Here is a 26,473-nt window from a genome sequence, read left to right on the forward strand (position 1 = left end):
CAGATTATATTTTATTTAAAATATGGGAAGAAACTGCTTGACAGTGTTTAAATGTTTTAAGGGAATTTCATTTTACTTTGGTTTTGAGAGGTTTCACTGTTTATGCAAAATCTCTTTTATAAAAGGGAGGCTTAAATTCACATTATGGTTCACCCCCAGGGGGTAGAGTGGGTGGAGGTTGCAGTTCAGGAACTGAGTTAAAGCATGTAGACTTTTTAGCCGAAATAAGGTTGCCTCTGAATAATATCAAGATGAAAATTTTTAACACATTAACCTCTGGTAATGAGTTTACGTGGCAGGAGGTAGTAGCCTACTGCCGAGTCCTGTAGCGTCAAGGTCATGTATGGTACACTAAAGTGGGTGGTATTATAGAAAGGTTGACAGATGTAGCTCTACAATGATACCAAATAATCTGGAATTTCTAGTTGCACTACAAAATACAGAGGGAAAAACCTCATTTTTTTTACCTGATTTTTTTCTACCCAAAATTTGCTCGTGGTTGGAATCCAATTTTGTGTCCGGATTTTAGACATTTTGGTCTCAGATCTAAGGCAGACTGGTCTGAACTGCAAACAAACAGATGAACCTTTGCAAAAAGTAGGATAAGATGGGCATTTGGAATAAAAAAGTGGTCTCGATACGAAAATAATGGGTCCATTAAGTAAAAAAAGCACAAAAAAAGAACTCCAACTTTTAACCTTCTGCTCATGCGTGAGCCAAATAGCCAATCAAAAACGATGTTTTTAACACAACTAGGCATTATGTTATTGGAAGATCACCTGGAAGTTGATGTATTAGGATGTATTCAGAAATAGCTTTCCAAATGTGTTTCCTACTCAAATTTCAGACGAAAACGACAAAAACCTCTAGGGGTTAATGTGTTAATTTGTCACATATGCTGTATGTGGACTGCAAATATCACTGCAGAGTTTGACCACTGGTGATTTATTAAGATCAGATTAAATGCCATGGGTCATCCAGGAGGTAAAATACCTGAACATCTGGCTTACTAAACATACCTGTGTAAATGACAGATCCAACTTTAAGCTGCATAGACCCAGATCTGCTGTGACAATATGCAGGCAGATCTGAGTTAGTGTAGTTGTTATGATTAATCAGTAAAAGAAATGAGAAAGATCTGATCTGAAAACCCAAGATTATTTCAGATATGTGGTCAGTTTGCACACTTAAAAAAACATTGAGAAATAGAGTTAGCAAAATAATCAGTGGGAAAAGAAGAATGACTGGCACTATCAATCAGCTTTAGAAAATAATTGCAATAAAAAGCAGAGAAACAAGGTCATCCAAAATCCAGCAACTTGGCAAGAAAGGCCAGATTATTGATGTGGATGTTGAAATAGCAAATATATTTAATACACTTTTTTTGTTACTGTAGATTCTAAAATGAAGGAACCCATTATAAACTTCAAACATGACAAAGTAAGAAATATCTGCCCACACATTATGCACCAGCAGATCAGGGTCTGTCATACATGTATTTCCAGTTGGACCCACCATTATGTGCAGAAAAGGCATCCTGAGATGGAACTCTTTGCATTGAAACTTTCGTATTTTTCTTGTCAAGTAATTCTGTAAATAAATGGGGTTTTTACAGTTGTGTAAAAATTCCAGAACAGTATTGTGATATGTAGTAGCCCAGATTAAGTAGTTTGGTAGCCCTGGGCTCAATGCATTAAGAATTAAGTGACCCAGCATGTCCCAAATCATATCCATATATAGTAACTATATGTATTTGGAGAAGTATTACTAATGTCATCAGGTCATGAAAGGAAATGGAATGCCGGGACCTAAATATGAGATGATAAATCTATGTGAGTCAGTTGCTATAATGCTTATTCATTGGTGTACAGGATGAAGTATGAACTTCTTATCATATTTGTGCTCCTCATAGTATATGAAACTTTTGAACTAACATTTAATAATTTTTGATGCGTCATTGGAAAAGATTGACTGAATATGGAGATCAGTCAACATGTGCAGTGCTTCCCGTTAGCCTCCATTTGCACCACAGACCCCCAAGTTTGAATTTTACCCCCAGTTTTGACACCAAGGTTTGTCTTGTTTCTTTATATACTCAGTCTGACCCCCAGTTCAGACACCAAGGGGATTTTGACTTTCAATCTTGCACCCTAGGGGATACAGTATAATGAATTTAATAAAACAATATCATCAGTAATGGTAACGCCCAAAATATGGTCCTTTTTGAGTTTAATGAAAGTAATATGCCAGTACATATTAGTTTAATGACACATCAGCACAATACTGGCTATATAGTACCAAATAAAAGTTGTTACAAAATACTTAAATGAAAAATTGCACAAAACTTTAGGAAACTCTTCCAAAATAAAATGCAAACATAAAATATATAAAAATGGTAAAATTCTGTAAATAAAATAAAAGATAAGGCTACTAAATATACAATGCATGCAATATAGGGTTTAATCAGTGTAGAGCAACTTCTTTCATACATTGTTACAAGTTAGTATAAAATGAATTAAAGTCATAGTCACTAGGTGTTGAAAGTGTGCCCTTGAACTGAGTAATGTATATTTTGTATAACACACTCGTCACTCAACCTTGTTTACTGGAGGACATGTCTTTGTTGGATAACACCTGTATGATCATTCCCCACTTCTGCAGTTCACTAACGAAACCACTGTCTGATAATACGTCACCCCCCCCCCCTTACTTTGTAACATGCTGGTTGCCTGGTTTTATCATGGGAGAAACACTAAATCAGGAAGTTTGGTTTCTTTCTTGCTACAAAATGTTATGCCAAGTGACTCATTTGCTTGCATTAAATATTGACTAGAGTATACCTGTTCAGCAATTTTCTACCTGTTGCTAACATTCAGCAGTGGAGTGTGATATGCAAATACTATTGATAGATCAACTGAACTATTTGCAGGATTGAGAAAATGGAAGTTTTGGGCCAAATTTCTTTGAAAATAGGAAGGCTGGTTTCTTGAAAAATGGAGACTCGTTTCAGTGAGTTAAGTACATGTGCCAGTAAACTTTTCTTTACCTTGAACATGTAATGCCTGACATAATTATATAATCACAACACTGGTATGTGACTGACAGCCATTTTCACAGCTTACAAAGAAAATAGTTCAGTTATAAATGTAATTTTAATTCATTTTTCTGCAGAATTAGAAGAATGATAGTATTAAAACTTGTCCTTTAAAAGTATATTTATTAAATATCAAAACAGATATCAAAGCTGAGTCCATTAAAAGACTGGTAGTCAATTATTGTCTTCGTTCAGTACAGACTACAGTGGTCCTACAATGAATGAATGGATATCAGTCAATAGTTTGTGTCTCAATGCTGTACTTTCACTTCATAATACAATATTTGTTTGCAGTAAATCACTGTGCTGTAATGAGAATATTTCATGAAGCTATCATTGACATAAAAGCCTATATTTTACATCAGATGCTGTCAGAAGTATGGATACTATTGGATTTACTTTTATATTTAGTTTATCTGGTCATAATGCAGAGGAATCATAATGGTTTACCCTTGTGTCTGTCAGTCAGCAATTGCTTGTTGCCACTCACAAAGTCCACATTTCTGATGATCTAATTTCAAACAAACTTGGAATGTGGGTTTACATAATCATAATCTTGGACAAGTTTAGTAATGAGCCAGATCCATGCATAATAATGAGGTAATATTACACCTGATTGGTTAACCTTGTTACCACTCTGGAAACGACATTTATGATCCAATTTTCATGATACATGGAATATACTCTGCGCTTATTCCATGCAGTTGCATAAGGAGCAAAAATGCCACCTGGAGCAGAGGTCCAAAATGCCACCCTCTGCCACTTATTTTAGGGCAGTATCATCATCAAGGGTGGCATCACCAAATTTTCAAAATATTCTTTTTTATCCCCTTACACTCTTCTTTTTCCTTTTCTTTTCCTTTCTTTTTTTCTTTTTTTCCTTTTTCATTTTTTTGCCACCCCTACAGATTTGATGCCCAGGGTGATTCACCCCCATTGCCCCCTATTTGCTACACCAATAATACCATGGAGATCTTGGATGGGTTCAGTGCAGTTGCAATTTCAAAGTCATATGGATTATATCATGACTGTTTGCAGACAGCTTCCATTTAGACCACCTTGGCTATTTACGAAACATGGATTGACAGCGACAGTTTTAGCTATACTGGTTTAATATACCAAAGCGCTTATGAAATGGTTCCTTGTCGATTGTTCTCCATAATGTCTGTTGATCATTCTATACATTAGCACAAGTATGTTATAAAGAATCCTAATAGTTGACTTGGAGAATTGCCATGAAACTTTACACACACACATCCATATCATGATCTAATTGGTACTAAACGAAAATGGTGGCACTTGGATATGCACTATGGCCACCTCAGCAGCCATGTTGAAAATCTTGTTATTGCTACTTCTGATCATATCTCATGGGTTTTTACAAAAGACTCCCTATGAGGACTGGTTGGTCCTAAATGACACTAGTGCCAATCTGGCATCCAATGTTGCCAGCTTGGTGACCCTCATGAAAATCTTGTTATAACTACATCTCACGCACAGAAGTTTTATTGACATGAGGGTCTCATAAAATACTTCCATTGATATTAATGAAAATTGTGCCAATCTTATGGCCAGTTGTTATTTTCTTGAAAATTTTGTTATTGCTACTTCGCCATATCAATATGGTGGTCATATCAACATGAAGGTTTCACTAAAAGGCCCTCTTCACGACCCAAGGTTCCAATAACCTATCTACACCATGACAGATCAAAGAGCTATATCGGTGCTTTGTCCTAGCGACATCTATTGGATTTCATGTGTTGCCTCCTTTAGTATGTTATGCCAACTAACCAACAGCATGGTGAATTGTACATCAGCTGAAAATGGTGGTGGCAATTGATCTTAAAAGGATATCTTGTAAGTTTAACATCTAAACTATGACTATGTATAAGAGTGAAGCTATTAGAGATGTATTTGAGTGAAGTGCATTTAAACATGGACCGGCACTGGAAACTTGCTTATTTATCAGTCCATTCAAGTTGTGTGCTTGTCTCGATCACATAGGAACAGTATTCAAATTTCATCAACTTAATTTTGATTGGATGTGGTAGCTTGCTGCTGCATCCAGTTAAATTAACAGACCAAAAGGACAGAAATATCTGCTCGATATGACAAGGTATAGATATGGTTATCGGAACTTTAGCTAGCAAAGATGCTAAAAGGCTTATGATATCTAGTTGGTACTAAATGGAAGTAATGCTGATCTGTTGTCCAGTGTGGCAGATGCGGCAGTCATCTTGAAAAATATTTTATTGCTACTCCAGCTACACAGAGTCCTAAATGAAAATGGTGTCATTCAGACCTCCGTTATATCCTCTGTGTGAAAATCTTGTTATCACTACTCCTGGATGAATGGCTGGTCATATTGATATCGAGTTTTCACTAACAGAATTTTATGATGACTAGCTCATCCTAAATAGACATGGTGCCAATTTGATATTCAATATGGCCACCATGGCAGCCATCTTGAGAATTTTGCTATTGTGACTTTTCCAAAACAAAAAGTCATAACAATTTGGAATTTGCATCATAAGACTTCTGATGATGTCTTGTTGGCCCTAAATAAAGCAAATGCTGCCAATCTGACATCCCCAGCTGCCATTTTATGTTTATTAGTGAGTTGATATTGCATCTGATTGGCTGAGTTTGTTACCTCTCAGGAAGGCATATTTATGATCCACTTTTGATCAGACTTGAAATATTTGTTGATATCATTAAGATCTTGGATGAGTTTGATAATGATCTAGATCCATGCATTAGATCGGCTAAGGTTGCTACCACCCTCTAAGCCATATTAGTGATTTGATTTTGATCAGATATGGAACCATCCAGTGTACATGTGAGGTGATCTGATTGTCAAGGTTTAATTTTCAGCAGGAAATTGTAAAATTGGTATAAAGTTTGAGAGATAGTCTCTCAGATGTGTGTTCTGACAGTACAACATTAGCATGCTTGGTGAAATGATTAACTGTTATGCAAGTCCAGTGAGTGATACTGCCTTTATTCCTTAGAAATCATAATTTTTATAAAAATCTTGATTGTGTAGGGCATTTTGTTAGTATGAATAATTTGTTCATACTATCCATCTACTCCGTGCTGATAGGCATTACTTGCCCTAGAAATCAGTTCTCCATAAAGTTACTGTTAGTACCCACTAGGAGCATCAAAAGTAGTTTCTTTGTTATGGAGAGATTTATTCAAAAATTTGACAAATCCATGAACTCCAGTGACCTTGAGTGGTTATTCAGCATGTCAGATATGAGTAGTTAACCAGTCTGGTCTTGGCAACGTGTGGATTACCTTATATACTTGCTTATAAGTCAAGTCAAACTGCAAACAACAAAGATCCAGATCTGCCATAGCATAAATGTTCCTGCAGATGAGAGTCTATGTTGTTTGTTCTGCAGATTATTCCTGACAAATGGCACAGACCCAGATCTGCCAATGCATTATGCGATGGCAGATCTGTTATGTTGGCACATAAAGGTCATGGTTTGTGATTTACGTATCCCCTTCCTCCCAGTTGTGGATTTCATGTGTGAGTTTGTTTTATTTGTATTAATTTAAACCAAAAAATTAAATAAATTTTTTTTTTCAAACACTCAAACAAGACTATATCTATACCTACATGATGCATGGTGGACAAAAGAAAAAGCCTTCTTTAGGAAAATCATCCAATCCATACCACCATGTATCTTATGTAACACAATATGATAGCAAACAACATCTAATTTTATATGGTCCAAATACAAAAACACAAAGGGAAGCCATGAAACAGAAAATTAAAAATTCAGTCGGGAATTTTCAGACAAAACAATTATTGTACTGGTTCTGTGCAGTTTGCAGTTCGACTTGTCTTATAAGCGAGTTAAATACATTAGCTGTTATGTAGTGACACCTGTTGTACATAGTTCAGTCAGAGGATACTTGCATAGCTGAAGCAATAGATTATCTAAGCTTTATTTTGAACGCGCTGTTCCGTTTGGGCTTAATTGAAATGCTAGCATTGATTATTAGCATGGTTTGGGTGTTTTTACTTTTGGTGCACAAATTCCTTTGACGAATACATGTAGTCTGATTAATTACAGTGCTCAGTAATCTAGGTTATGGCTTCCAGTACCAAAACTTTTATTGCTCAAATCGTTTTAATATTCATATTTCTATTTGTTTAAGGCTTAAGACAATATATTATGATATAAATAGAAAATCTGTAATTTTCATGATTTCTGAATTTAAACAGTGAAATTATCATTCTTGGTGAACCAGTTGCACTAATGTGCAAACTTTTCAAAATCAATAAAGTAATAGTCAAGTTTAGTAGAATGAAGATTAGAAACCGTATGACAGCTTGCACCGTGTTTCTGATCCTAATGTATTTCACTGAATAATGATGATAGACTGTTTTTTACGGTAAATAAATGTTGTTGACAATTTTAATATCCACGAGTTTTTTCATTTCCATTGGCATCCATCTGTTGCCATGTAGATTGTACAAGTACACCATACTGTTATTGCTTTTGACACTTTCCCAATGTAAGCAAAGCCATGTTTGATATGAGAGCTTGTCTTACAGGATTTAATCTTTATATATAATGTCAAGTTGCTATTTTTGTCATGTGTTAAATTGAAAATCTGTATAAATGGAACAAATATTTGAATGTAAAAAATGCCAGTTTTGAGAATTACAGTGAAACCTCTCAAAACCAAAAACCCATGGGACCCAATGTTTGTTTCAGTTTTGAGAAGCTTTCAGTTTACAGAGGTTTTCGAAGAGTTTAAAAAGTCTCTTTCTGAGCACTTATATTAATGCAAATATGAGATAATCATTGTCTGTGCGTGTAAGAGTGCACAAAATTAAGAAATCTATCATTTTGTATTTTTTTAAATATATGCATTTAATGAAGAATTAGCTGAACAATATGCATTCCTACCAAAAACAATTGTATCCTTACACAGGAATAAATACTATACTCCACATAGAAATACAGTCCTCATCACAAGAAACGTGTGAGGAAAGAGATACAGTACTTTTATAACTTTACTCTAAGTCCATTGGAGTTATGAATTATACTCTGCAACATTTAAATACTCTGTACAATTCATAATCTTCACAGTTCAAAAAAAAGGCATGGAACATTGTCTGGTTTTCTAACATTGTTCTTTAACTAATGTGGCTTGTGTTAGTGACTCCTTTTCTTGTTCTGTAGATATAACGGTCATCCTTTGCAGTCTTGAATATTTTTAATCCATTTATAGGATCCAAAACTTAATGGTATGTCAGTCATATCACTGCTAGTTGGCTCAGAACATACATTCTTATCATAGTATTCATTGCTTTCATGAAACGGCAATACGAGTTTACTCTCCCATTGGAATTATCCTCAACAGGAACATCATTGTCAAATTTAAATAGGTATTCAGGGTCAATGTCCAGTTGTAATTCACAAGCCGGTTGAGCCGAGTGAATGTCATAATCATCATCCTCACTGACGTTATCATTGTCCACATGAAGAAGGAAGCCAGTAACTTCAAAGAAATTCTTAATTGTACCAGGTGTCGTCTCTGACCAAGCTTTCGAGATCCAGTGGGTAGGGTAGCAATAAATTACTGTTTTATCGGTCTCCATCGGCAAAGCATAAAAAGTGTGGTCACATACCTTGTTAATAAAAATTCAGATATTTTATTTCAAAAACAACAGTGTTCATGTATACAAATGAATAGCAACAATCAGTTAAATAATTAGTAGATAAATATATTCTTTCTTAAATGGTTTTATTATATGTACCTACAAGCATTTAGTTATTAGTCATTGTAATTAGGCTTAAAAGGTGGCTATTTTGTATGGTACAAAGGCTTCAGATTAGCCTATTGTTGGCCCTAAGTTATGTCAGCGCACATGTCAAGTATGGTTTTACATGGGACATTTTCCGGGTCTTTGTCCCGCACTACCTGTTAACCATAATTAATCTGTTCCATTGCATGTCAGGAATTTAGCAGCTAAAATTTATTTCTAAGTTTGAATGGAGTTTTGGCTTTGTGGTTTTTAAAAAATATAGAATTGAAGTTTTGAATCAAAATTTATTATGTTATTCAGAATTGAGGGGTTTCAGTTTATTGGGGAAAATGATGCTATTAAAAAAGGAAACATTTGGGACTAAAAGAAAAATCAGTCTTGAAGGGATTTCGCTATACTGGGTTACAGTTTTGAAAATTGCCACTGTATATGAATTTAAACAAGAAAAAGAAAAGTAATTTCTGAACAATTTTCATTGTTCACACTTCTAAAGGTTTGAGATTGCTTTTTTAAATACAGATTTTACCATATTTCAATGAGTAGATATTACTATCCTGGTTCTGGTGATTTGTTATTTATTGTTGCAAACAACATAGTTCCTGGTCTGCCGTTGCATAATGCACTGGTAGAGACTGCTCTGATGGCCTAGTGGTTAGAATGTCCACCTCAGATGCGAAAGGTCATGGGTTTGATCCATGGTAGAGTCATACCAAAGACTTATAAAAATGGTACTAACAGCTGCCTTGCTAGGCGCTCAGCATTAAGAGGTTAGTGTTAGGACTGGTTGACCTGGTGTCAGGATAATGTGACTCAGTGGGACATAATGCTACATGTCTGCAGCATGATTCTCCAGTGCTAGACATCACTATAAACTGCCACACTGCAGACATCATAGCGATATGACTGAAAAATTGTTAAAGCTACGTTAAAATACCAAATCACACACACACACACACACACAGACACTGGTAGATGAGGGTCTCTTGTTTGTTATCCTTATAGAGCTGCTGATATATACTATGTGAGTAGAGAATGCAGTGTATGCAGTTCCACTCGAGTTACACATACATATATATTTTTATATTATATATTTAATAATAATTAAGTCATTGAATATTTGTGAAAGGCTAAACGTATGCACAATGTTTCAGACAATATGGCCCCTATATTTCTAAAGAAACTACATGTATTTCATGCAGGAAAACAAGGTAACACTGTTAACTTTTTCCCCAATTTGTGCATCAGAGACCTCAAATTTTTAATTTCACCCCCAGTTTTGACACCAAGGATTTTTTTCTTCTTTTCAATCTGACCCCTAGTTCTGACAGCAAGGTCATTTTTGATTCTCAATTTATCACCCATATTGGATACACTGACAACATTGCCATTGAAGATCAGTTTCAGCTGACCATCATTGTATTCCATAACTGAATAAAGCACACATTAAAAAAAAATATTCAGGACTTCTAATTTTGAAAAGTGCCAGAGCAAATTAAATAAAGTGCAAATATAAATATATTTCTTTATCATCAAAATGTAATTCACTGGATGATGGTGGAATGTACGTGTTTCATTTGACAAAGACACAGCAATGTCAAAAATAAATTCTCAAACATTCCACTTTGTGACCTAATTTCACACTGTATATACTTTGTTGAGGCATGTTTTGGTTACATGCTCTCTTTTGGTTCATATCTAAATTTAGCTTATTATTTCTTAACTTTGTATGTTGTTTCTTTATTCACTTGAATGAATTTCTTGTGTGCCAGTGAACACAGTGCATTACCATATATACTCGCTTATAATTCGAGTCAAACTGCAGACAACAAAGATCCTGATCAGCCACAGATCAAGGTTTGTGTTGTTCGTTCTACTGAATACTCCTAATAAACTGCACAGACCCAGATCTGCAGGTGCATTATGTGATGGCAGATCTGGGTTTCAGTAATTTGCATTTGGACTTGTCTTATAAAAGAGCATATATGGTATAAGCAAATATAAAAACAATAGATGGTCAAAAGGAGTATTAGTTGTTGTTGTTATAGGGTTTAACGCCATTTTACAGCACGTGGATAGGCTATACGTGGTTGCCAGTATAAATGGTGAAGGAAGAACCCGGGAAAACCCCGGAAAGAACCACTGACCCACGAGAAGCTACTGGCAAGCTTTGTCAAGTACACACATTGGCTGAGCCCGAGAGTCGAACCCACACAGGCAGAGGTGAGATGGCAGTGATCCATAACGGTAAGCGCTTTAGACCACTCGGGGCCCCTAAAAGGAGTATTAGATCGATACAACTAATTGTATCACTCACTTAAAGTTATAGTTATTATTATTATTATTATTGATGTTGTTGTTGTTGATAAAACTGGAATGTTGGGTTGAGCTCAACTGTCAGACATGCCCACACTGACTAATGTTCTTTACACAAATACGGACCTTACATGTGACAGTGCCGCATAATACCGATTTACATACCTGGCCTGTAGGTAATGCATAATTTTATGATGATTACAAATGATGTAAAATGTAGATGGTGAATGGTGAAATTTGTCATAAAAACAGAGAGCCATGTAAATTATTCTACAGGATGAGTACATGTATAAATATATCACCATCTGACTTATCCAGGCATGACTAATAAGGGTATGCACTGCTTTGAATTAGACATGCAGGCATGACTAATAATGGTAGGCACTGTTTTTGGATTAGACATGCAGGCATGACTAATAATGGTAGGCACTGTTTTGGATTAGACATGCAGGCATGACTAATAATGGTAGGCACTGTTTTGGATTAGACATGCAGGCATGACTAATAATGGTTGGCACTGTTTTGGATTAGACATGCAGGCATGACTAATAATGGTAGGCACTGTTTTGGATTAGACATGCAGGCATGACTAATAATGGTAGGCACTGTTTTGGATTAGACATGCAGGCATGACTAATAATGGTAGGCACTGTTTTGGATTACACATCCAGGCATGACTAATAATGGTAGGCACTGTTTTGGATTAGACATGCAGGCATGGCTAATAATGGTAGGCACTCTTTTGAATTAGACATGCAGGCATGACTAATAATGGTAGGCACTGTTTTGGATTAGACATCCAGGCATGACTAATTATGGTAGGCACTGTTTTGGATTAGACATGCAGGCATTACTAATAATGGTAGGCACTGTTTTGGATTAGACATCCAGGTATGACTAATAATGGTAGGCACTGTTTTGGATTAGACATGCAGGCATGACTAATAATGGTAGGCACTGTTTTGGATTAGACATGCAGGCATGACTAATAATGGTTGGCACTGTTTTGGATTAGACATGCAGGCATGACTAATAATGGTTGGCACTGTTTTGGATTAGACATCCAGGCATGACTAATAATGGTAGGCACTCTTTTGAATTAGACATGCAGGCATGACTAATAATGGTAGGCACTGTTTTTGGATTAGACATGCAGGCATGACTAATAATGGTAGGCACTGTTTTGGATTAGACATGCAGGCATGACTAATAATGGTAGGCACTGTTTTGGATTAGACATGCAGGCATGCACTGTTTTGGATTAGACATGCAGGCATGACTAATAATGGTAGGCACTGTTTTGGATTAGACATCCAGGCATGACTAATAATGGTAGGCACTGTTTTGGATCAGACATTTCACATTTTGCCTTAAAAGAGATTAAAATAATATTACACATTGTCTCACCTGTATAACCACGATGAGCGAGTATCACTCTTCTGGCAGTGAGGTCAGCTTTGTCATTAAAGTTTTGTATTAAAGATTTTGTAAGTCAAATATTGGGGGTGGGGGGAGAATACACCATTGTACAGATCTACCATATATACCCACTTTTAAGTTCAATCAAACTGTAAACAACAAAGATCCTGATTTACTGTTGTTTAAATGTACCTACAGATCAGGGTATATGTTTGTTCTACTGATTACTCCTAACAAACTGCACAGACCCAGATCTGCCATTGCATTGTGCGATGGCAGATTTGGGTCTGTATAGTTAGCAGTTGGACTGATATGGTAGTTGAGATATTGGGTACTGCAAAATACATTAGTCGTTTTTCTTCGTCTATCAAGGAAACCACAGTGGATATGTGGTTAAGGTACAAGACTCATAACAAGAATGGTACATGTTTGATTCCAGCTATCAGTTCAGTCTGGATTGGTTATGATGTTGTGTCCATGGACAAGGCCATTTTCTCTGCATGCCTCAGCACAATATAACCTTGAAGGTGTTGCAGTGCTGCAAATACTAAAACAAACAAACAAATCACCTTTCACGGACATAAAGGCTGGAATTTTTCAGTTTAGTACTGGTATATGTGCTTATGGGTGAATTAGAATTTTAGATTCACTGTGGAGAATCAGTTTGTATCTTCAGAGACTTAAACTCAACTGCATTAGAAAGCACTGTACCCTATATACTAGCACATACCGTATATACTCACTTATAAGTTGAGTCAAACTTTAAGCAACAAAGATCCTGATCTGCATAATGCTCTTGTAGATCAGTGTCTATATTGTTTGTCCGACTGATTATTCCTTACAAACTGCATGGACCCAGATCTGCCAGCACATTATGCAGCAGCATATCTGGGTCTTTGCAGTTTGCACTTGGACTCATCTTATAATCGAGTATTACAGTAAGTTGAACCCAACTGCAAACAAAATAGACCCTGATCTGTTATGGCTTAATGCACTGCAGTTCAAGGTCTTTGTTGTTCTACTGATTACACTTATGAAACTGCAGAGACCCAAATCTTCTGGTGCATTAAAAAATGGCAGATTTGGGTATGTGTAATTTATAGTTGGACTCAACTTGAAGCAGTGTGTGTATGTGTGATTTGGATTTTTAACGTAGCTTTAACAATTTTTTAGCCATATCGCTACAATGTCTGCAGTGTGGCAGTTTATAGTGATATCTAGATCTGGGGCATCATGCCGCAGACATGTAGCATGATGTCCCACCCAGTCACATTATCCTGACGCCAGGCCGACCAGTCCTAACACTAACCTCTTAATGCTGAGCGCCAAGCGAGGCAGCTGTTAGTACCATTTTTGTTAAGTCTTTGGTATGACTTTGCTGGGGATTGAACCCATGACCTCCCGCTTCCGAGGCAGATGTTCTAACCACTAGGCCATCGGAGCAGTCTCAACTTGAAGCAAGTAAAGAGGTCAGTTAACTGTTGTGTAACCAGTGCTCATTTCTGGAACAAGGCATAGCAGTGAGTGATAAATTGTATATTTCACATGAAAATGTTTTATTCATTTTGGGGTAATTTTTCGAAAAATTGTCAAAAGAGGCTTATTCTGGGAATTCAGTTCATCATTGCTTTTTTCCCCACATTGTTTGGAGAATTATGTTGAAACTGTATTGGCATGTGGTTGTCATTCATGTGGAATAAAGTTTTATGTTTTTTCTTCAGGTCCACTTTGGGAGGAATTTCTTGAAAAATTTAACTCTATGATCACATGATACTAGGTGATCACATGGTACTACATGATTACATGGTACTACATGATCACATGGTACTACATGATTACATGGTACTACATGATTACATGGTACTACATGATTAAATGGTACTACATGATTAAATTATACATGATCACATGGTACTACATGATTAAATGGTACTACATGATCACATGGTACTACATGATTACATGGTACTACATGATTAAATTATACATGATCACATGGTACTACATGATTACATGGTACTACATGATTACATGATACTACGTGATCACATGGTACTACATGATTACATGGTACTACATGATCACATGGTACTACATGATCACATGATACTATTACCATCTGCATTGATTGCATGCCAGTCATGACAAATAGGGAAGGTCATGATCCACACCAAACGCATGATCTTTCAACTAGCCCCTGTTGACAGGAGTAATAAGGGCTAATAATACCTTTTTGCACATGTCACTATTTACCTCCAAATTTCAATGTACATGTACCACACCCATATGCAAGTGTTTGCTTATGACTCAGTTCTAATTTTGTATCCTTATCTCAGCCTGCAATGCTAATAATACTTCTCTTATGGTTGCTAGTATGATAAAGCCTATTCTGAAATAGCTCATTGCAATATATTAAAATCATCAAGTTAAGTACAACTAATATTAATTGTATCAAAAAGTGGTATTAGAGGAATTTATTTCATCATTGCTTCTCTTTGTATACTGGATGATTTTATTTAAAACTCTGAAAGCTAGATATGTGGTTTTTAGAGATATTTAATAAAATGTTATATTTTCCATTGATTCATAATTCGGAAAATTTATTGAAAACTTGTCAAAAAAGGGGTACTTTGGGAAATGAGTTCTTCACTGCTTTTCCTCCCACCTTGCATGGTTTAATTGAACTTTATAGGATAGATATGTGGTTAGTGTAGATGTATAGCAGGGTATTACTTGTTCTTATGGTCCATTTTTGAGAAAACTCATGAAAAGATATTGAAAAAATTAGGAATTTTGAGAATTTAGCTTGGCATTGCTTCTTCTAAACTACATGAAGAATTTTATTATCCCAGCACTTCAGAGACTAAGTACGTGTACACTGAATGTCTCTCTGTTCATACACCTGTGCATCCCATACGTCTCCAGATTCATGACAACGCTTTTCATCGTGTCTCCTCACACTCTGATTTTGATGAATGACTGTAGGATCTCTTTGGGGAAATTTCTTGTGAAATTTGTCCACAAACGTGGGTATTTTGGAGATCAGTACATAATTACTTCCACACTGATTTGGAAAATTTGTCCACAAATGGGGGTATTTTGGAGATCAGTACATAATTGCTTCCACACTGATTTGGAAAATTTATCCACAAATGGGGGTATTTTGGAGATAGTACATAATTGCTTCCACACTGATTTGGAAAATTTGTCTACAAAAGGGGATATTTTGGAGATCAGTACATAATTGCTTCCACACTGATTTGGAAAATTTGTCCACAAAAGGGGGTATTTTGGAGATCAGTACATAATTGCTTCCACACTGATTTGGAAAATTTATCCACAAATGGGGGTATTTTGGAGATAGTACATAACTGCTTCCACACTGATTTGGAAAATTTGTCCACAAAAGGGGGTATTTTGGAGATAGTGCATAATTGCTTCCACACTGATTTGGAAAATTTGCCTACAAAAGGGGATATTTTGGAGATCAGTACATAATTGCTTCCACACTGATTTGGAAAATTTGTCCACAAAAGGGGGTATTTTGGAGATCAGTACATCATTGCTTCCACAGATTTGGAAAATTTATCCACAGATGGGGGTATTTTGGAGATAGTACATAATTGTTTCCACACTGATTTGGAAAATTTGTCTACAAAAGGGGATATTTTGGAGATCAGTACATAATTGCTTCCACACTGATTTGGAAAATTTGTCTACAAAAGGGGGTATTTTGGAGATCAGTACATCATTGCTTCCACACCGATTTGGAAAATTTTTCCACAAATGGGGGTATTTTGGAGATAGTACATAATTGCTTCCACACTGATTTGGAAAATTTGTCCACAAAAGGGGATATTTTGGAGATCAGTACATAATTGCTTCCACACTGATTTGGAAAATTTGTCCACAAATGGGGGTATTTTGGGGATCAGTACATAATTGCTTCCACACTGATTTGGAAAATTTGTCCTCAGATGGGGGTATTTTGGAGATAGTACATAATTGCTTCCATACTGATTTGGAAAATTTGTCCACAAAGGGGGTATTTTGGAGATCAGTACATAATTGCTTCCACACTGATTTGGACAAATTTTAAAGAAACTTTGCTGGATAGATTTATATGTGGTTGGTATAGATACACAATAGGATTTTAAGTTTTTCCTCTGGTCAGATTTTGCAACATTTCTTGAAATTTTTCCTTTGCACATCTTTGATGATTTTATTGAAATTTTGAAGGGTATAGTATATACATGTACTTGCCTACAAGTTGAGTCCATCTGCAAACAGTGTAGACTCTGATCTGCCATTGCATAATGTGCCAGCAGATCAGGGTCTGTATTGTTTGTTCTGCTGAATACTCTTAAAAAACTGCATATACCAGCATTATGTGATGGCAGATCTGGGTCTATGCAGTTGCAGGTGGACCCAACTTGAAAGTGAGTATATACAGTTGATTTGTGGTTGATGTAGGTGTAATAATGTTGTTTTTTTGCCCTGGCTCTGAGGACGTTTCTTGAAAATTTGATGATAAAGAAGAATTTTGAAAATTTAACTTGGTAATTGACTATTTATACAACCCTGTGCAACATCACTGCTGGACATCTACAAATGTGTAGAAAATGTTCTGGTCTTTTTATTTTCCCATGGTTTTTAAGGAATGGGGAATAAATGTTGCTGGCCATGTAAGAAGTACAAGTTCAGATGAACATGCCTAAAAGTACAGTGAAATGCATTTCTCTTATTTAATGTACAGCTGACTGGCTATCTTTTCTTCATAACTTAGAAGAAATTTTTAAGATAATTGAATCAAGTTTGTATGCTAATCATTGCCTAATACCTCTTTTTCTCTGACATAGCCTCCATTTCAGTCCTTATATCTCCCTGTGGCCATTTTCTAAAAATATCTAAAAGTGTCCAGGATTTTGCCCTGCTCCTCTTTATCCAACAAATTTAGATGTTTCTATAGAACCCTGTGGCAGTGAACTATTTTTTTTTTGGCTTTTGCATTTTCAAAGGATTTCAATGCAAATATGGAAACACTGCTGTAACTGGTTGTATATGCTCCTGAAAGATTAATGTGATATATATATATATATATATATATATATATATATATATATATATATATATATATATATATATATATATATATATATATATATATATATATAAACACATTAAGGTAAATTTTCTGATTTATTTGGTTGGACTTCTACGACATTGTTGAAATCTATGGCAAAGCACAACCTCCATTGTCCTCATCCTCATCATTCCATGACCTCCATCTATCCTAGCCCGACCTCAGGGAGGTGCATAAAGATTCCAAGACTGTTATTTCTTCAACATGTTTGGAAGATAAAGCAGAGATTATCTTATCCATGCTGAATCAGAATATGTAATTGTATACAACTTCTCCTAGGCAAATAAAGATAGAGACTTGAAATACTGGATGTGATTGGGAATGGTCTGTGGATGCATGGTACATTTTTGAAATATTTATCCATGTTCAAGGAGTGGAACTGGTTTTTAGTGGGGCTATACTTTTATAATAGTTGAGCGGAGGATGTAGGAACAGGTGAGAAATGCAGGAGAATATACTGCTTTGGTGCAAACACTTGAGTGCGTGTTTGTTTAACCCTTCCAGATGTATCTGGAGGTTTGATTAAATTCTCATGAAAACATTGTAGGAATATTGTAAACATGCACTACAAGATCAGCCATTAAGGGTGGGGTAAAGGCTCGGGTTTTTTTCTTCTTCTGACCAGAATATATTTTTTTCTTTTATCACACGATAATTTTTTCCCAAAAAAATGATCAGTGGAATGAAGTCATTTCCCCAAAAAGAATCAGAGATAGAGTATTGTGTGAGCTATTTGTAATCTGGAAAGGTCTCATTCCACCCACCCACCCTGGAAAATTAAATGATAGTCCCTAAACATGTATGCATTTGCAGGCAGGATTACACAGTACATCATGTACATACATTTGTATGGAAAGCCAGAGGACTGGTTGATAGCAGGTGGTTATAAAAGCACCAAAGGTCAGATTGATAAATGTTTCATCATGAAAAGGGCTACTTGTATACTCAGGTAACTGATAATGTTTCTTGTAGTGGCTGCATGTTCAGGAAACAGCAAAAGGGCGTTTCAAGTTTACAGCCTTAAATGTAATGGCAATGATTATTGTCTACCCAAATTATTTAAGTATTACAGCTGTTTATGAAGATACTACTTGGAATACAAAAAATGGTCATCCTATTACACACAGACACACACATACATGCACAGATGCATGATACTATGAAGTGAAATATACATGAGAATGAATATTATCATGCAGGTTAAAGAATATTTGTCCTTGAATGAGATTCAAACCTGGGTCCACAATTTATGGCATCCATTGCCTTGCCTGCATGCATCAGATCCCATATCTTATTGACTAAGCACACATTCTCAGAAAAAGTATGGAACATAGTAATGGATAATGGCAACCCAGTGAATAATACTCGTCTAAATACACACTCTGGCTTACCTCATGTGGCGAGCCAGTAAATAACTCACATTTAAATACACAGTCACTCCTGCTTTATTCTTGTGGCAACCCAGTAAATAACTATCTAAATACACACTCTGGCTTCCCTTATGTGGCAAGCCAGTAAATAACTTACATTTAAACACACAGTCACTCTGGCTTCATTCTTGTGGTAACCCAGTAAATAACTTGCATCTCAATACACATTCACTCTGGCTTCATTCATGTGGCAACCCAGTAAATAACTTGCATCTCAATACACATTCACTCTGGCTTCATTCTTGTGGCAACCCAGTAAATAACTTGCATCTCAGTACACATTCACTCTGGCTTCATTCTTGTGGCAACCCAGTAAATAACTCTCATCTAAATGCGCATTCACTCTGGCTTCATTCTTGTGGCAACTCAGTAAATAACTTGCATCAAAAGACACATTCACTCTGGCATCATTCTTGTGGCAACCCAGTAAATAACTTGCATCTCAATACACAGTCACTCTGGCATCATTCTTGTGGCAACTCAGTAAATAACTTGCATCAAAAGACACATTCACTCTGGCATCATTCTTGTGGCAACCCAGTAAATAACTTGCATCTCAATACACAGTCACTCTGGCTTCACTCTTGTGGCAACCCAGTAAATAACTCCTATCTAAATACAAAGTCATTCTGGCTTCCTCTGGTAGCAATGAAAGAATACATGTACATAAAGTTATATGTAATATAGCAAGTCTCAAATATAGGCCAGACATATTTGAAAGTGGTACTCCTGGATCCCACAGTTTGATGCATAATAATATGAAGTAAAAAGTATATAGAGAAAGAATATCATGCAATTTTTATTTTATTTCCCCTGTACTTAGCTTAAAACTTAGGTCTGCAAGTTGTAGCCACCATTGCCGCATGCAAATATTCACCAACCTCTATACCTTCTTGACTTACATACATTAGTATAAGTACACACACACACACACACACACACACACACACACACACACACACACACAAGAAAGGGTGAAACATAGTTTTGGATATATCATCCATGTATAGCAGACACACTTGACTGGCCCCCATTAATTAGCTTTCAGTAAATACAGTCTCAGTTCCTCTGACAAAAATCAAATCATATAGAAATAAATATATCAAGTTCCAAATATGGGCCTGTCTGAGTGGAAAGTGATATTGCTGGGTCCTTCAATAATATGCATGATGATAATAGGTTAATTTATGTCTAGAGAAGGAATCATGCAGATTAAGTTTCTGGAATCAGCATTTTTCCTTAATATTGAATCATTTCAGAAATTTTTAGGAAATAGAAGGGAAATTTAATACAAATGAGAGACTTTTGAAAAGATTACATTTGTTTCAAAGTAAGATGTTGATAAATATAGGAGGGGCCCTGAGTGGCCAAGTGGTCTAAAGCACTCTCCGTTACGGATCACTGCCATCTCACCTCTGTCTGCATGGGTTCGAGTCTCGGATTCAGCTAATGTGGGTATGTGAGAAAGCTTGCCAGTAGCTTCTCGTGGGTCGGTGGTTCTTTCCGAGGTTTTCCCAGGTTCTTCCTCCACCATTAATACTGGCCACCATGTATAGCCTATCGTGTGCTGAAAAATGGCATTAAAACCTACAACAACAACAACAAAAAAAGATAAATATAGGTATTTTAATAGGTGAGGATAACATATAATTACTCACAGATATGCAACTCATGATGTAGGACTTCGACTCCTTTACCATATATACTCACCTACAAGTTAACTCCAACTGCAGATAACATAGACCTTGATCTACATTCACAGTGTGCAACAGATCAGGGTATGTGTTGTTTGTTCTAGTTATCAATCTTAGCAAACTCCACTAAGAACCAGCATCTGCTAGTGCATTATGAGACGGCAGATCTAGATTGATGCAATTGAATCTGACTTAGAGGCCACTATGCCATTGTATGATACATGTATACACATCAGTTGAATCTGACTTAGAGGCCACTATGCCATTGCATGATACATGTATACACATCAATTGAATCTGACTTAGAGGCCACTATGCCATTATATGATACATGTATACACATCAATTGAATCTGACTTAGAGGCCACTATGCCATTGTTATGATACATGTATACGCATCAATTGAATCTGACTTAGAGGCCACTATGCCACTGTATGATACATGTATACACATCAATTGAATCTGACTTAGAGGCCACTATGCCATTGTTATGATACATGTATACGCATCAATTGAATCTGACTTAGAGGCCACTATGCCACTGTATGATACATGTATACACATCAATTGAATCTGAATTAGAGGCCACTATGCCATTGTATGATACATGTATACACATCAATTGAATCTGAATTAGAGGCCACTATGCCATTGTATGATACATGTATACACATCAATTGAATCTGACTTAGAGGCCACTATGCCATTATATGATACATGTATACACATCAATTGAATCTGACTTAGAGGCCACTATGCCATTGTTATGATACATGTATACGCATCAATTGAATCTGACTTAGAGGCCACTATGCCATTGTATGATACATGTATACACATCAATTGAATCTGAATTAGAGGCCACTATGCCATTGTATGATACATGTATACACATCAGTTGAATCTGACTTAGAGGCCACTATGCCATTGTATGATACATGTATACACATCAATTGAATCTGACTTAGAGGCCACTATGCCATTGTATGATACATGTATACACATCATATTGAGGTCCAGTGTCTGGTCCATCTTCCATCCATTATTGGACAGAAAATAATAATGCTGAAAAGTCAGTAGTATAATTTTATATTTTTTTTCTTCATTATTGATTCTCTCCTATATTCAGAAAATTTCTCCTTTTATTTAAATGAAGGGGGAAATTTACACCTAAATTTTCAGTTATAAAAAAGAACCCACCCACCCCATCTCTTAAACACCATGAAGAATATAGATTGTACATTGCATTTATGCACCTATACATGAGTAGCTACATCACTAATGTTGATATTATTGTTTTGATGTTCAATTACATCTGGTCAGGAAGAAAATCTTTGAGGTTTAATAAAAAAAACAATCATGCTAATCATCTGTGAGTAAAACAGGGACATTGAAAAAAGCTATATAAATGTACTGCAGTGTATGTGCCTGCCTCTTAAGTACTTAAGTAAATAATCGGTGTATCATCTACATTTCATGGTAAATAATACATGTTCTGTTTACATTGATTGTCCAATAATGAGTGAAGTGCTGTCCTTACATTTATCACTTTTGCATATATGGTCTCATTACATTATAAACAAAAAGCTAGAAAGTTTAAACAACAGTGCTACAAAGTAATGATTTAGAAAGATGTATAACTAGTTAATAAATAAATTGGTTCAATGACTAGCTTATTAACAGCCCTTTGGTCACATTATTGGTTTTATCATGGGAGTGTGATATCAGTATTAGTGTTGAATAATCATTGTAATTATTAAAGAATACCTTGGTGCTTTTTTTAGCTTCAACAAGTCAAGAATCCGTTTTTCTACATGATGGAAATGCTGGAAGAAGCAGCTTTACCCCAGGGTCCATCCCAAGCATCAATCTGTCTGTCCCAGAGGAGGAGGAGGGGGAGGGAGAGTCCATTCAAAGTGGGGACCTTGAGCCTGAAGACTCTGGCAGCATCAGCAGTCTGGAGGAAACCAAGGTTTGTGCTGATGGCTTTATTCTGTTGAAATATTGTTAATCACTTCCCTTCAGCCTGAAAAAGAAATGGAGTGATTTACATAAAAAAGATGTTAAAGTTTGCTGCAAGTAAAGGTATTCAGATTTACCTCCTCTAAAAAATCATTTGCTGTCATTAATTAGTCTTCCTTTGTATTTTTATTGAAGAAGAGAAGAAGATTTATCTTCCATAAGAAAGGTGTCTATCAGAATGTGTGGGTAAACATTGATTCCCAGGGGAAAACAGCGCCTGACCCCATTTAGAATGACTTTGAGAAGTAATTCTACTGGGTCTTTTCTACAACAACAATCAACAAGTCCTCAACAGTCCTATTGACCAGGCATACAAGCATGAGAACAACTATATGAAAGGCTCAGGTGCTTGTGTTGGAATCACATAATCCCATTGCTTTCAGGTGCTGGCTGCTGCCAGGACCAGAGATGGCTTGACTGAGGAAGCAGTTTGAGGCAGAATAACTTCCTCATGACGACTGAAAGAAAACCATGAACTTTCAGAACTAAGAGCAGGGTCTCTCAACACAGAAGATGTTTCAGATGGAGGTTGACAGCCTCAATGAAACATTCAGAAGAATGGGCAATCATATATTGGATCATTTCCTAGATCTAGTAACACTCAACTGTCTCAGTGGGATATATGACTTTGTGGTAGCTGCACTGGGCATCGTGGAGGACATGGGGAAAAAGCAGTAGAATTGTTTTGTTAGCAATGTGCTTGAAGATTTCTATCCATGACCCGAACAAGAGAAATTCTCTGGCCCTCTTCAGGAAACCTAGGCCTAAGGTAACATCAAACCAGGAGCAGAAGATTACAGTACTTCAGAATAATATGGCATGTTTTGGCCAGTTGTATATTTCCATGTAGTGTAGAGCCATGATGGTTACTTGAGGGAATACTTTACCCATGAGTCACAGGCCATCCTGCAATCCTTCTCGGACTTTGTAAAGTAAGTCTGAACTACTGTACAATGTTATATTCAGCTACCTTAAACCAATGATTGCAAAGTCCTGTAGGGTGATGTCATTGTCTGCTGCCTGTCCATTACCTGTGCTCAGTGATATGCAAATAAGGTGTTCATCCCTTACCTTGAGAAGCAGCTACAGGGTGCCACAAGGTTGGTTGTTGTGTGGAACACATACATTTCAGACAGTTTGAAAGGAGTCTATCCAGGAAAAGAGACAGAGGTTGTGCAGAGTAAGGTGCCATCTAGACAAAACTGCCATACACTTGGGCTTCATCTATGACTTAACTGACCTCGAAGGTTACAGAGTTCTTCTGCCCAACTGGCAGAACCCTGCACATCAAATCAGGTGAATCTGTAGTATGCATGTAGGTTCCAACAGTTCCATGCCAAACTGAAATCTTTAGGGAGCTGACATGAGGTTTGTGGTTCACATACTGCATGCACTGGAGCAGGGTAGGAAGACTGTTGAAGTATGTACTGTGGTAATGCTGTCATCATCCTTGCTGGTGCATACCATAATCTGGATGTGACTCAATGTTTGGAAGACATCTGGGTGGCCTTTTTGCATGGGTGAGAATTACACACTTTACACCATCAATACCAACTGTGCCAGTCTTGGGTAGCCAAGATTGCGAGTACTACCAGAATTTATTGCATTCTTTGGCTGCGATACCACATCAGCCTTCAGAAGCAATGGCAAGAACTGAGCCTGGCAGCACCATGAAGATGTCACTGAGGTATTCACTTCTCTGACCTGTCACCCCTTTGAGATCATGAATGTAGACTCTGATCACTTTTGGAAGCTTAAGAGACTACTGCCATCTTGTGTGACAAAACCAGTCCTTTGAGCTCTGTCAGTGAGACAAGAAAGGAATTATTCTGCCTGATTAATTGAGCTTGGAATAGAATGCCATCCTTATATTCTACTTCATCATACTTGACAGGTAGTGTACAAAGCTGGAATCTTGAATAACCAGGACACAGATGCAGCAAGTGGTTCCTTCTCCACAGGAAAGTGTCTGAGCTATAGTGTTAGAATCATGGATGACAGTTTGGATGACAGTTCATGAGCTCAACAGAGCATGCAGAGAGCTCCTCCTGCAAAGGATGTTTCATGTGCAAATGCAGCAAAACCAATATACTGTTCACTAAGTTGCAAGTGTAATTTGTATAAGCTGACACATACATTGAGAACATTTTTGATGTATGAAGAACAAAACAGGGACACTGATAACATTACATATACATATGTGTGAGATAACAATACTGAGGAACAATGAGAATTTTTAATGTGGAAGTTTTTGGAAAATGAGTATTTGTTTGAATAAATAGGGTAGTAGATGGTATTATCAGTGTATTGGTTGTATTGTAATTGCCAAAATTAGATTCGCAAATCCCTATTTTGGAAACAAATTAAGCCTTCTTAATTACTCCTATAACCCTAGATATATGATATTTAATCACTGATGTCAGTCATCTTGGATTTAGTTAGGGTTTTAGTAAATATTTGGGGGGAAAATCAGGAAGTTTTTTATATCACAAGTGAAAATATAACAGTTCCCATCTTGCCATGTGATCTTTGATTGTGTGTGTCTACAAAAGTTGTATCTGCAAGAACAAAAACGTGTATTTTGTGAGCTAGAACAAATAAATAGAAACTGCCTTGCATTTTAGACATGGAAATTAATGTGTCTCATGTCTCTCTTAAGTTTTCCCCCCTTACTTCCTTGACAACAACTTCAAACCCACTGTGATGCATTGCTGAATCAGACTTATATTTTTTTCTTCAGATAGGGTAAAATAGTTTACAAAATGACAAAAATGTAATTTACTCTGACAGGGCAACCCACTCCTACCGCTTTCTTAAGTCACACATATATTTATATGACCAGGCTTTAAAAGGGATGTGAAGTTACAAAAAGGGGGTGGGGGTGAGTGTGTTGTACTGAAAATATTAGTTTAATCTTCTAAAGTTTGATAATGGAGCAAGTTTGATATATAATAAAAAGAAAATTTTCTTTTCCTACATGAATACTGGATATATTTCATCTCATCTTGTGGTATCAAAAACTATATAATTTAACTTATGGCTTTGCCACTCATTAAAATATCATGTTTTTGGGACCACACCCTAAAATGTATCTGATATTAACATAGGAAAAGAAAATATTCTTTAGTAGGTGGTTGTTTTGGACTCTAACCTGCAGTTTTATTTGTACTTTTACTTTCCGGACATTGAAACCTACTTCACTGAATCAGTTAGTATCAAATATTCCATAGGAGGGATGGCCTCTAACATAACATGCATTAACTGGAAGGGAAGCAAATACTGCATTCCCTCACTATAAGACCCGTCATTATAACACCATTCCTGCTATAAGACTGGTATAGTCATGGATAATGTTTGTAGTGAAGTTATATGTATAACTTGTTTTATAATAACATAATCTCAGTATAAGGCAGTATACTTAACAACTCGCATCCAACTGCAAACAGCTTGCCAGTAGCTTCTCGAGGGTCGGTGGTTCTTTCCAGGGATTTCCCGGGTTCTTCCTCCACCATTAATACTGGCCGCCATGTATAGCCTATCGTGTGCTGAAAAATGGTGTTAAA

At 36.4% G+C, this 26,473-nt stretch overlaps 1 protein-coding gene and 1 pseudogene across 4 annotated transcripts in view; both read left to right on the forward strand.

Annotated features, from left to right (window-relative positions):
* LOC149776968 (active breakpoint cluster region-related protein-like) overlaps window positions 1-26,473 on the forward strand; it is a 144,582-nt gene that overhangs the window by 10,960 nt on the left and 107,149 nt on the right. For 2 of the 4 annotated variants that reach the window (XM_089941686.1, XM_089941687.1), the window contains exon 2: window positions 22,673-22,860. In XM_089941686.1, coding sequence (XP_089797812.1) covers window positions 22,673-22,860 — 188 coding nt within the window. Of the gene's footprint in view, window positions 1-2,811; window positions 3,010-10,902; window positions 11,133-22,672; window positions 22,861-26,473 lie in introns of those variants that run through there. The other 2 variants (XM_089941689.1, XM_089941688.1) reach the window with 2 other exon arrangements.
* Window positions 23,243-24,930, forward strand: LOC149776969 (uncharacterized; annotated as a pseudogene).

This window comes from Sinohyriopsis cumingii, chromosome 18 (genome assembly GCF_028554795.1).
Source record: "Sinohyriopsis cumingii isolate HCF-2022 chromosome 18, ASM2855479v2, whole genome shotgun sequence".
Classification (NCBI taxonomy): Eukaryota; Metazoa; Mollusca; class Bivalvia; order Unionida; family Unionidae; genus Sinohyriopsis; species Sinohyriopsis cumingii.